This window comes from Coturnix japonica, chromosome 4 (assembly GCF_001577835.2).
Source record: "Coturnix japonica isolate 7356 chromosome 4, Coturnix japonica 2.1, whole genome shotgun sequence".
Taxonomy (NCBI): Eukaryota; Metazoa; Chordata; class Aves; order Galliformes; family Phasianidae; genus Coturnix; species Coturnix japonica.
The window spans coordinates 52,136,220-52,149,902 of NC_029519.1; the positions used below are offsets into that span (position 1 = coordinate 52,136,220).

A 13,683-nucleotide genomic window follows, 5' to 3' on the forward strand; every position below is an offset into this window, starting at 1 on the left:
CAGTGATAGCTGCTGGCTCTACTATCTACGTGGAGAATAGAAGGCAAATAGTGTAACACTTCAAGTTAACACATCAGATCTCCTTTATCTCAAGTATCTTTTCAGACGAGCTATGTTTTTGACACAACAAACTACTTCCCTTAAAAAAATGCCAAATGAAAAACACACATCCAAAGTCAAAATATTCCACTCAGAAAACTAAAAATATTTTCATTGAAACCAAAAATGTCCCATGGAAGTAGACAGATCACTTTTTGACCACAGATACAAGTAACAGAAGGAACAACAAGGTCAATTATAAAAGCTCATGTGGGTAAAGTAACTTCACACTTTTGAACATCTCATTCGCTTCCTTAGCTTCCTTAGCATAGCTTCCTTAGTTTCAGACACAGATCCTGTTATCCCTTACTATGGAGCCCTGACACATAGACGGTATGGAAATTTGTGAGTGTGTTTATTTTCTGCCACAATCTTTCTTATGTTGCCTTTATGACAAACAGTTATCCTCATCAGCCTATGCTTTAAACAAGGCAAGCTCTCCAACACTCCAGTGGTTAAATTTAATGCTATACTAAAAGACACTAAAAAAATGCCACTTTTTTGAATTTAATTAACTAAACTTTGGTTTGTAGCTGCTAGGCAGTGTTTCTTGCTTTGGAAAGAGAAGATTGCCAGTTTCCAAGCAAAGCAAACAGTTCTTCCAGGTATAAAAAGGTCCAAGAAAACAATACACTTTCCAGTTTTAGGAAAAAATGTGATTCCTAATTCACACGTTATTCTAACCTTAATCTTAAACAATGCAGCTCTGTTATTTACTTCAGGTATTGAAAAAATAGCTTCAGATTAGAAAGTTCATTATTATTAGTAACAGGTAATTCTACATTCATTGTTATTACTTACACTGGATTTTCTAAAGATCGGGAAGCATTTTCATAATTAACTTTGATTATGCTCATTAAACTTCATTAGACATCCAACACAGCCTGAGGACAAGACTTTCTCCTACTGTATCTTAAAGTATACTATAGTACTCCAGTGTAGCATATAATACTACTATGCAATATACTGCTGTGTGACATTGTGTTTTGTATTACAAAACGCCATAAAATTCTCCCTACAGAGATTTCTGAAATATATTGTATATAGCCACGCAAATGCAAGTAAATCCTACGGCTGGGATTTTGTAACAATCTTTTGCTGTAAATTTACAGTATCAACATACAGTATCACTCCCAGAGTTACTCACAATAACATCCTACCCAAGTTTCAGAAAACTAAGGAAGCTCCTTCACCACAGCATCTTCAAAATGACAATATGATATATGTTGTAGCTCTCAGAAGTCCATAAATTGCAGCTACTTAGGATCACCTCCAGTTCTATATAGTTTACAAACAGAGCTGTATGACAAATTTTCAAAGCTTCAACTTCAATAAACATGGTTTAAGCTTTTTTTCCTATCATCTTTAAATACTTATTTTTTATGGATGTTGTAATAATGTTTGATTCACACAATGAGCATATCATACAGTTAAATGAGGGAAAACAATGATGTTTTAATTAAAGCAGAAATAGAAGACCTTTAAGCAAATAACCATTTCATGCTATATAAATCTCTCAAAGAATGCCATTTCTTCATATCCAAAGTCATAAATGTACAAAAAAAAAATATATAATCTTCAGATCCCTCTCCTATCCATCACTCCACCCATCTGGTTGGGTCCATGACATCAGATGATATATTCTGACCACCACCTGACACTAACCTGCTTCCCAGTGCGGTATCATCACTATGGATAATTTTACCCACTGTGTATTCCATCTCCTCCATCCACACCCATGTTCAACAGAGGTATTCAGACCTAGAGCCTTCACTTTTGAAGGTCATTTGAGAATCCATACTTGACCTAGAACAAAGGAGAAGTCTTTCTGACTCATCTGTATACCTTCTTGCCCAGAGTTCTCCTCCTGTGTTCACTGTTCGAGGCTTGAGAGAGAGTGTTTCAAATTTCACATAAGTCTCTTTTGCAAGGTCAGCTTCCTTAGGAGATTTGGGTTTCACATGAAGTTTTAAAACTTTATAGAGTAAGAAAATTATCAAAGGTAAAACAACTACGCATGCTGCACTGCTGCCCATTATCAGAATAGAAAACTGAGAGTTGCTTTCATCATTTAACATGTCAGTAGTGAAAATAACGCATTGCTCTTTTGTAGGTGGCACTCCTTTGGGTGATACACATGCCATGTACTGAGTACTAGGTTGCAAACCATCAATTGTGACTTTGTTTTTGCTAGAATCCGTGCTCAGAGGCAACATCTCTTCATCTCCGTACTTTGAATATAACACAGTCACTGCAGCACTGCTTGAGGCATTGATAGTTTTCCAAGTCAAGGTCACTCTTTCATCTGTTTCAGTGATCACCCTTAGGTCCATCACAGTAACATTTTGCTCAGCTGTAGCTGCTGCTGCCTTAAGTGAAGTCTCCTCACCTTTCTTGCTCATCTCCTCAGCCTCCTTTGCCTTGTCATCTTTCTTCCTTGCATCCTCAGTCTGCTTTTTGCTTCCATTCGTCACTGGCTTTGAATTTTTCTTTCCATCAGCCATGGACCTGGATTGCTTCTTGTCAGTAACCCTGGCATTTGTTGATCTTTCAGTGGTAACCTGTACTGTGGTGGTTGATGTGGTGAAAAGAGGTGTGGTTGTTCTCTGAGGTTCCCTCCTGGATTCCTCCAGTGTGGTATTCTGTCTCTCAGCCTCCTGCTTCCTTCCATACTTCTGTGGCAACACAGTTGTAGTAACAACACCAACCACTGTGACAGTAACAGCAGCTTCTGACATTCCTGCCAAATTCTTTGCTTTACATCTGTATTCACCTGCATCCTTGTACGAAATCCCTGTCAAGCTTAATATGGACCATCTGACACCTTCTCCAGGTGTTTCTTGAATTACTATGAGAAAACATAAAGAATAAAATATTATGAAAAGGAGTTAAAGAGAAAGTAATCATTAGATTACCTCTTTTCTTTTTTCCTCTGAAATTATTTCTATCAGAATGAAGCATATGTACCAAAAATATTTAAAAAAAAAAAACCACACATGCAAGCTAACTAATGGATCTTCCAGTAAAAGAAGTGCTCAGCTTGGGTCAAAATGGAATTTCAGGAGGAATTACAAGATAGTGGTTTTTTTTAGTTTTATTAAGTAAAATTAGAACAAGGGAAATAAAAATGCCTTAAAGCCAAACAACAAAGCATTCAAACAGCAAAGCTATCACAAAGGTTTCAGATTAAAAAGGAGTTTTCAGTATTGAATTCTCCTTTCTGCTTCTCAGCTTCTAAATTATTACCCAACTATTCTAACCTCTGTTTTTCATTCATTCTTCCCTCCATTCTTTTTCATACACACATGCACATTTCTTACTACAGACCAGAAACAGAATCAGAGACCCAGAGAAAGAATTTCCTAACAACTGATCCATGGATGCAACAACCAGTATGGTGCAATTCCTAGTCTACCATTACTAATAAGAACGATCTCAAAGCACAGAAAACCCAGTAATTTCAGGCTCTCTCATGTCCTATAAAAAGGTTATTTCTATAAAAGAGCTATTATACCTGTATAGTTCACTGGTATATTGTCTGACCTAGTCCAAGTAAGCTGTGGTGTTGGGTATCCAGTTGCATCACAGCGTAGTAGAACATTGCTTCCTAGCGGGGAAGTGATTTTGGTTGCTGATGTCATCACAGATGGCTTAAGACACTGTTCTAACTCCGCTTTCTGGAACAAGATCCCTGCCAAGCTCTCCGGTCCACTACATGTAACCAGTGGGTCAAGAAGTACAATCGAGTTGTCCACAATTTTGGAAAATTCAATTAACTTCGAAATGCGACAGTCACAAAACCATGGGTTGTCCTGCAAACCTGAAGAAAGAGTAGGAAAACAAACAAAAAAGCATTGTCAGGCAATATTCAAACACTGTGATTTCAGTAGGACATATGACTACCTTCAAGTACAATCAAGAAGAACCATGGGCCTATTCTGAGTTAATATTTTTCTACTGTTCTCTTTTGCTAGCTGACTGGGAGGGAATTTTCTTTGCAGAGGTGAAAAGACTAAAAATGCTTACTAAGTCTTTTCCTCACATTAATTTACAGGAGCACAGTAATAAATTACCTTTGCTTAACTTATCTATTTATCTAGGAAAGAACTTTGCAAAGATATCTTAAGATTGATGACACATTTTCACTTGTCTGTGGCTACTGGAGAGAGCTTCTCAGAGTTACTGCACCCTGTCACCCTCGTCTGTTTCTAGTACTTCTTTGGGCTCCTACAGCTTGATCTTCTCAGACCCTTGTCCTATGCTTGCAGAGATGGTGGGGGGTTAGAGCTTACATCAGCATTTCTGCCTACAGAAAAAAAAGGGATATAGGCTAAGGAGAAAAAGCTCTAGGCCAACAATATTCTTATCTGGCTGTGAACCTTACCAATACTCTTAGAAATCTGGCTTTAATTTATGACACTCTTGGAAACATTTTCAAATATAAAAGAATAGAGGAAAATGGGAAGGATCTTGGGAAAAGCTGACAGTTATAATGATTTTTATGATGGCATAGAAGTACACTGTCTCTTCTTTTGTTATAGGCTATAACATATGCTTCTTTGTTCTAAGGTCTTTGAATGGAAGTCTTCCCCACTTGGTGAGGTTATTAGGACAAAACAGAGTAGCCACTTCTGAGATGTGTGTCTACATCATCAGGTGGTATCAATTATTACATTGAGCTCAACACAGCATTTACCAAGTAAATGTTTACAGTTTACCAGGTAAAAAAACAACTGCACAGTGTATCACCCATAGGTTCAAGTATTTTCTCCCCTGATTCGTACTTTTGGGCATAACTTTCCCCTTTTCTTCTAGCTCTAGGAATAAGCAGAGCTCCCAGACTGAAATGAAGGATGGTGTGCAAGAGTTGCTCACTTCCAAATTTACTAATTAGCACAACAGACAAGTCACACCAACTAATTCACAATTAAAACACCTGCCAGCATTTCCCAGGGTTTCTTTTTAGGAATTATCACATAAGCAAATGGAGAAAAAAAAAATCTTCCTTCCATTTTGGAAGAAACCTTTTGATGAAAGAACATATGAATAATTAACTACAAGGTTCCTCTCATCACCAGACTGAGATTAGGTTATTTTAAGCACCACAGCAGTGATTGGCTAAAATAGTAATAAACCCTGATTAATCCCTGTTTTTAAAACAAGACTTGACCTGAAGAGATTCCCTGACTTTGACATCACAATCCAATTTCACCCCTTTCAGACACAAGAGATTTTGTATCTATTCACCACCTACTGCTCTCAGGAATGGAGAAATCAAGGAAACCTTATCAGCAACAGCTCTGCTTTAAGAAAAAAAGAATCTCCAAAATATAAAACTAATTTTCATTGAAACTCGAGTATGTATTTACAAGCAAAAGCAATATCATTGGATTGTTTGCCATATGTCTAAGCACATCAATTATTTCCTCATAAAAGCTTTACCCAATGTGCACCTACCTACTTGCACTTACCTTTTAATTTAGGCAACCTTAGTTTGTAACTAAGAATAATATTTCTGTATTTTTTTTATTCTCATTTGCTTGTAAGGGGTTAATAAGGGGTTAATATTCCCCACCCCCCCAAAACAAGCCCTCCACCAACATTCCCTCTGTACCAAATAATGCTGAAATGCATATAAACTCTCCAGGACAGTATACACATAAAATGATACAAAACACATACCTTATGCTACCTTCTGTTTCCTGCAAGCTTCACTACAGGAAAGGATGGATTTATTATTGTTTCTAATACTACTGCAAAAGGTCTTTCAAATATGTAAGTATGTGGCTTTCACATTCTCCCAGTGCTGAAGAGAAGAACTAAAGATATTACAACCTAAACAGGCTGAATGAAAAAGGCAAAATAGAAGTAATGGTGAAGCAAAGCCATTAGACAGGGTGGTCGTTCAGTCTAGTCCAGGACACACGTTTGATTGTCTCAGATTGTTCTGAAGGCCTGGTTTCAGTGGATAAAGAAAGCTGCAGTCCCAGAGAACTCTCTAGTTCTGTATTTCAGTACATCACCTTATCTCCCCTATCTGTCAGTGTCCAGAGGAACTGGCTGAAGAAGCAGGACATATGTACAGGTAATACCTACAGCTAGAGGAGTTACTCCCTTACTTCTGTGGCTCATCCCTTCTATTTATTTGCCTCCCGATGATACCTGGCAGCATTTATTTACAGTAAACTTGCGGAACCATTGTAAGTCATCAAGTCATATGAAACCCCAAAATAAAAAGATTAAGGCACTCAGACACATGGATAACACACTGAATTTGATTATACTTAAGTCAGCTACTGAACAGAAATGTGAGTGTAAACTTCTGAAGTTTAACAACTTGTGTTTACAAGGTGGAAGAAGTGAGAAACAACATACAAAAGAATACAAAGAAGACTCTTTTAAAGGTAAACACTGAAGAAACTAGAAGAAATGGGGAGCTTTAATAAAGGGTTGTGGTTTAATTCCCTCAGGAAAATAAATTCCTAAGGAGAAAATTAAAAATTAATAAGTCCCCAGTGGTGTGTGTATACATGTGTGTATCTCTCTCTCTCTCTCTCTAATGGAACACTAAATATTTATAAATCCAGGCCTCTTTTGAAGAAATATTAAGGCAGCTTATTGACTTGAAAAATACTGATCAAAGCAAAGCTAACATTGATAAATATTTTTGCGTTGCAATATACTAATGCATTTTATGTTAAAATTAAATAAGGATTGTAAAGTACTCAAAGAAAAACCACACAAAAAACAACTTTCTTCATTCAAAATTTAGCATTTTTGAAGTTTACTTTCACACACTTATACATGTTTGCTTGTATAGTGGCAAGTACATGCATGTGTGGATCTATGCATGCATATTTTTGCAGTCTTTCTCAGTAAACAGGATTTGCCCATATCATGTCAATATGGACTTTTAGCATTTCAAATAGCTATGAGTAAAATTCCCTCTATAAATTAGTAGCTGGTCTTAGACCATAAGTTCCAATTGCTACAAAACAACAGTACATGAAACATTCACATTTGGTGTTGATGGAAATATTCATCAAAACAACCAACCTATCCAAATACTCTCTTTTGACTGAAGCTACAGAACTTCAACCCATGGATCTAAACAGCGAATTCTGTTTCCCTCACTGTGTCCCAGTGCTTCCTATACACTAATAGCTAGTGTGAAGTTTCAGGAGGAGCATCATCTACCTCATAGCCCAGCAAAATCAGTGGGAATCCAATGGACCTGCTGCGTTTCAAATTTTTGGCACCTCTACAAGCAACAGAGGCAAGATTTCATTTTACTGCCACTCTGTCAAATCCTGGACTCCTCTGTTCCTCTCAGAGACTTGCTAGATGTAATTTTCCATATGGAAAATGCTGCTACCATCATTCATGCCAGAAATATCAATCTCTGTACAGCAGCCAATGCTGAAACTTAGCTGTGATTTGGATCAAAGTTTTAGGTTAAAGCTCCAGTGCTAACCAAGATAGGGCCAGCTGAACTCACACACACTGGTTGCTTTACTGTTTCCACTGTTTAATTGTCAGCTCATTCCACAGCTTTGATTTGAACTGTTCCAAAGTGTATACTCCAAGACAAAGCCAGGAGCTGTGCACCCTCCAGGGACCTCTTCCTGATGCAATCTCATCCAAGATCCCATCAAGGATGGTTCCCTCTTGTTCTGTTCGTTCTCCCAGCATATGTACAGCAGGTTATGCACCTTCAAAACCATCCTTCAGTACCTGCCAGCCCACCAGGCATAAAACATACATACTGTTTCACAGTATAAAAGCATGATGTTTGCATTCTTTGTTTAATTCAGACAGCTTGAGCTGAGAAAAAGTCACTCCCACCTACTCACGTTTTAGAGACACTGGAACATTCCATCAGAGCTACAGAAAACCAGTGGTCAAGTCTTGCAAAACACTGAACAGCCAACCAGGTTTAAAACAAGAGAGCTGGCTTTGCACTCTGAGGATGTGAGACACAGGGAGCCACTCATCCACAGAACCAGAAATCATCCCCTGATTCCCCTTCACATTACCTAGTGTACACACTGAGGAACATCATGCAGTGGGAAGCAATTAAACCACCCTGCAAGACAGAAATTATGAGTTGGCATAAAGAGATATACTAATCTGCCAGTCACTTTGGCTTCTCCAAGAGGCCTCAAAGCAAACATGGGAAACCTGAACTTTCTCTTGCATGCAACTCTCATGATGTTCAGTCAAGATATTCCAGATAAAATTTCCTCCTGATGTTAAAAAAAATAAATACATTTGCACAAATGAATTCAGGGCTTTCTGGTGTTGATGTTGTTAATTAAATACAAGTGACAATCTTGTTTTGCCAGAAGTAGAAGATGAACGAGTTTAAGCCATAAGTATTTGCACTAAGTAGAATCTGACTGCTATTTTCCTGACTAGACAAAAACAGCATTTATTTGCTTCAGTTTCCAGCTTCTAGTGGTGCTCTGGCTTCAGGACCCATTCCATGTAGGTACCTGGGCCAGAATGAATGCTCCTGCAGAGCACCACTCTTGAGTATCAACATGAGTACTGTGCACAAACACGGGCATCACATTTAAAGAGAAACTCTTTCCTCCACTACTTGCCTACTCACTTCCTCCCAGTCTCCCCCCCACACACCAATAAAAACAATATCCAAAGAGAACCAGTGAATATGGTAGGAAACGAAAAAACCCATAGTCTATAAGAAACAGCTGAAAGAAATAGTGCAACCAGCTAAGAATGCAAAAGGCCATCAGGGAAGGAAAAATGTATGAAGGGTTATTGTAAGAGATGGCAATTAGCTTTTCTGCATGTTCATCCCATGTAGGACAATACTTAATCAGTTTAATCAGCTTAGTTTGCAGTAAGGGAGATTGAGGTTAGGTATTAAGAGAAACTTTCTCACTGTTTTGAAAGACAAGCACTGGAAGTGGTTGCCAGGGAAGTCTGGAGTTGCCCAACTCATAGCCAAGGGGTAGGCAGGGTTCAGTTCACCTAGATCTGCATTCCAGCATGCTCGAGGTCTTTATGAAATCCTTCCTGGAAACTTACTACTGTGTTCCTTATTCTGCCTCAGAGGAGAGGAAGGGCATCAATGGGATATGATTCTCCTCCTCCTGACTCTAGCAAAAGAAGTATCAGAAAGGAAATAATGTCACAGAGCACCACTTATTCCCATTGTTCCGAGCCAGCATCTCCTATGACTGAAGTAATATAGGGGTAACTCAACTCCTAGAGCATCTTTTTTGTTCGTTTTAACCATTTATTCCTAAAAACTGACTGCTTCACAATGGTCCAACAGCAACCAAAGGATGAGCCTCTGGCAATGGGTATGGGTAGCCTAAACTGTGAGTTTCCTAGCTGCAGTAATACAGATTATAAAGCCAACAAGTGGAAACAAAGCTTGTTAAGATGACTGGTTACACAAAAAGCACTCCAATCTCTAATCACCAAAGAAAAAGAAAATTTTCTAATTCACTATAGAGTTTCTTATACATCAAGTATTGTTTGCCTGCAATGAAACAGTCATAAGAAGGTTATGCTGTCAAAAAATGAATATTCAGGACATTACCCACAGCTTATCTAAGGTAAATTTACTCAGCACAACACAGAAAGTACCGCCCACAGATCTCCATTCTTACATTGAAATCTACAGTGACTGCACAGGAGCCTTCCTCAGCATGCAGTGTTAAAAAAGGAGAAGCAATGCTCTGAATCCAGTGCATGCCCCTCTCTGCAAATCTGCACCCACTTGTAGTACATAAATGAAAATGATGCGAAGGTCACTTCCTACACTGCTAGAAAAGTCAGTGTTGGTCTCAGAGTTTACCAGGACTGAAAGGAGGCAGGCAAAGCGTGTGCACCAATGAACAGTGCAGATGGAGGGAAAGGGAGAAGGGGGAGGGGGAAATGGGAGGAGAGTGGGTAGCTCTGCTTTTTTTATTGCTATTTATTTGTCTATTAAGTGGTAGGGCTACGTAAGCAAAAGCAACTGAATAACCTCTGGGATTCCCACATGAGGACATCATCAGGAGGATTAGGCCTAGCCCAGTCAGCTCCCATGTTATCGCCTTCAGTATGGGGTACTAAGCTGACTTAATATTACAGGTTCCTTTGTGTTTTTGTTTTATCTTCTTTTAAAATCCAAAATTAACCAAGTTCCTTTTGATACTGCAAACTTACAGTTACCACGCGTGTAATCATTCATTCTACTTTCATCTATGAAGTTACTTACAGTCTCATCTGAATAAGAGCTTCAGACCAAACTTTCTGTTGTAAAAGAAAGCAGCTGAACAAATGAATGCTTAATAATGGCTTCAAATCAAGAAGGTGGAATTACTGGGCAGCACAGTGCATGGAGGGTCTTTACCAGTGGGTACCAAGCTCCTGCAGCTAGATTATGGGAAGCCGGCTATTCACCTGGTGCTGGTTTTCCTCCCTTCCACTACTGCACTGCATTACAAAAACACCAGAATACGCACTTATACAGCGTCAGACGAGAAAGCTGCCAATGAACCTGATCCAGCTGTATTCTGAAACCACAAATTGTAAATGGTTACCTGCAAGGCTACAAAGTGAACAAAAACCTGACAGAGCACAAGGTCACAAAACAAACAAACAAAAAACAAAAACCCCACAGAACACTGACATCAAGGCCCAAAATAAATTTGAGAGAGAGAATAGGTCTATGAACGAGAGCCCAGCCAAGCTATTTTTAAATGTTCACTTTAAATAACATGAAAAGCATTGTAACACTGTGTACATCAGGGATTCTTATTCTTCCTCTTGTATTCACAAAGTGAATTGGCAGAAATGTCAGCTTTAGAACAGTGCAGGGTCAACAGGAGTCACAGAGAGGCTACTGTATTTCAGAACAGGGTATCTATAAAGCATCTACTCTAGCTACTCATCTGGTTTTCAAGTCACTGCTAAAAACATCTGCAAGTGGACACACTTGTATTTGCAGCCACATTCAGCAATGAGGGAAACGTCTTCAGAAACACAATTTTTGGAAGTCCTGCATTTGTTTATCTGGATACTGAATATTTAATACGGAAACAGGAATCCAGTACATTTCACACGCTTTTATAACCCTGAGATAACAATATAGGTGAAAATCACTATCTTTCCTGTATATTTTTTTCTATCAACAGCAGAAAATAGATGGACAGTTAGATAACAGACAGACAGACAGTGTTGCAGAGCAAGCCAGAAGAACGACTTGTACTAGGAACCCTCCTAAACCGAAGGCCTGACTCACCCTGCTCTCCTTTCCAACTTGACATTAGGCACATTTTAATAAGGAATAAGAGAAGCTACTTAACGTACCCAAAATGACTCTCTGAGTTGCCAGAATGTCCGTGCTCTTGGGAGGGACAGCTTCTGAGAAGGGTGGCCAAATGTCCATCAGGTCTGAGGGCAAGGTGGTGAGCTTGTTGCTGGAGATGTCCAGGTAGGTGAGGTTCTTCAGGTACCTGCCAGCCTCAGCTGGAATGCTGGTCACCTTATTGTTATGTAAATCGAGAGTCCTCAAGTTGGGCATTTCTGCCAATGACTCCCAAGGGAAAGTTGAGATCAGATTACCATCCAGCCTGAGCTCGTGCAGTTGTTTCAGGTTGTAGAAGCTGCTGATATCAATGTTGGCTACACAGTTGTAAGTTACCCACAGATATTTGAGGTCTACTAGATAGTAAAAGGCTTCAGTGGGAATCCTTCGTATGACAGTTTTTTCTATACGAAGTTTTACAGTATCCACAGGAACATTCACAGGGATCTCAAACATGTCGGGGTCATTACAGAGCACAGACCTAGCAGCAGAAAGAAAGAGGGAGATCTGCATTTCTTTATCAGAAAGTTGCATTCCAGATTTAAACACTATTAACTTCAACAACATTAACATCAGAATAAAAAAATAAATAAATCAAAATTACAATTTAAAAAGACAAATGTGAGTTTCCTAAAGAGAAAAAGAAGATAAATAGCAATATTCCTGTATGAAATTTAGATTTTCTGTATTCCAAAGCATGCAAGCACCACCTTCTATCCAACGTCTTATTGTCAACTGAAAAAGAAAAGTCATTGTGTAGTGAATTACACATTTCTGTACCTGGAATGAGAGCTGCATGATGTATTTTCCTATAATGAAGAATTCTGGATACTAATTTCTGGGTTTTATTTTTTTGTTGTTGTTTTTGTTTTTTGTCACAATGAAGATTCAAAGCCTTTGTATATATTTCTTTACTTCTCAGAATAGACTGAAAATTGAAAATGCCAGCATATTTCTCAAAAGGAAAGACTGCCAGCCCTATTTCTGGTGTGTAAGCAGGAACAATCTGCTTTTTAGGGATTCTATAGAACTTCCCGTTCCTATTCATTTCAGTGAAATGAGATTCCTCTGCATTCCCAGGAATCAGGAAGCTTCCCTTTCCTTTGAATATACAATTTGCATGCATTAGTTTAAAAGAGTCCTCTCTTCTCTAGGAGCTCTTTAATTTACTCAAGTTTTTCCTTTACATTCTTCAGTTTTGCTTTCTCCTGATGTCATTTTATACTAAATATGCCTTGACAATAAGTAGCTGAAGCAGTATCTCCCAAAACTGACACAATAATCTCCGATTAACCTAATTTTTATTACAAAAAATTATCATTTCCTTGTGAATAAAGGAAAGGAGAAACTATATATTTAAACCAGAATCACTTTACAGTAGATACATAGTTTGAGGAAATTGAAAGATCATTACAGTAGTAGGAAGAACAAGGGTCAGAAATTACCTTCTACAGTGAAAATGAAGATTTAAAGTAGCAATTGCTACGCACAAAGCCATTAAAACAAAACATAATGGCCATCTGCCCTAATTCAGGAACACTGCTACCACATAATACTAACATAAATTACACCATTATTTCAAAGTAACCATTATAAACTAATTTGCAACAAATGTGAGAATGTCATTTCCAGTTTCTTCTATCCTTTTACCTATAAACCAACTAGTATAAGAGATAATGAAATGCATACCTGGTTCCAGTACCATCACTTCTGCCATGGTAAACACAAGTGCATTGTGAAGGACAAAAACCACACACTTCTTCAGAAATGCTCATTATGAAGTATAAGTAAAAAAGCAGAGACATGGCTTCCTCCCAGCACAAATGACACCAAAAAAACCAAAGAGTTTATTCATTCACACACATGTGCAACATGCTACGAATGTGAATGCAGACATCCATTTAGTAACAGCAGATTACATCAGATTAGCTGAGATCTTTAGTTGCTTAACCTTCAAATGTATCCTGGAAGGGATCTGTTAAACCAGCTTGTTCTTTCTCGTGTCACAACACCACACTGTGTCAAGTTCTACACAACATATGTTTCCAGGCTATTTTAATACGCACTTGTTGCATGGGTAATACATAGTAAAAACATGTATTTGCTCCTTCTGAGGGTCAGTGCATGAGTTACTGTCTGTGAAGTGTTCCAAGGTTCTGGGAAGAAAGAGTACAGAAGGAAGACATTGTGTGGCATTTACTTTATTACTGATAAGTACAAATTATTAGGAAGCCTAGACTCTAGGACTTCCAAAA

The 13,683-nt window shown here is 38.3% G+C and overlaps 1 protein-coding gene across 1 annotated transcript; it reads right to left on the reverse strand.

The window, feature by feature from the left end:
* Nucleotides 1-1,691: 1,691 nt before the first annotated feature.
* On the reverse strand, nucleotides 1,692-13,228 carry LRIT3 (leucine rich repeat, Ig-like and transmembrane domains 3). Its single transcript, XM_015861952.2, has 4 exons — nucleotides 13,118-13,228; nucleotides 11,431-11,909; nucleotides 3,614-3,919; nucleotides 1,692-2,947 (listed from the first exon to the last, which is right to left on the reverse strand). The coding sequence occupies exons 1-4, from the start codon at nucleotides 13,201-13,203 to the stop codon at nucleotides 1,842-1,844; spliced, it is 1,977 nt and encodes a 658-aa protein (XP_015717438.1). The 5' UTR covers nucleotides 13,204-13,228; the 3' UTR covers nucleotides 1,692-1,841.
* Between the last annotated feature and the right edge of the window lie 455 nt (nucleotides 13,229-13,683).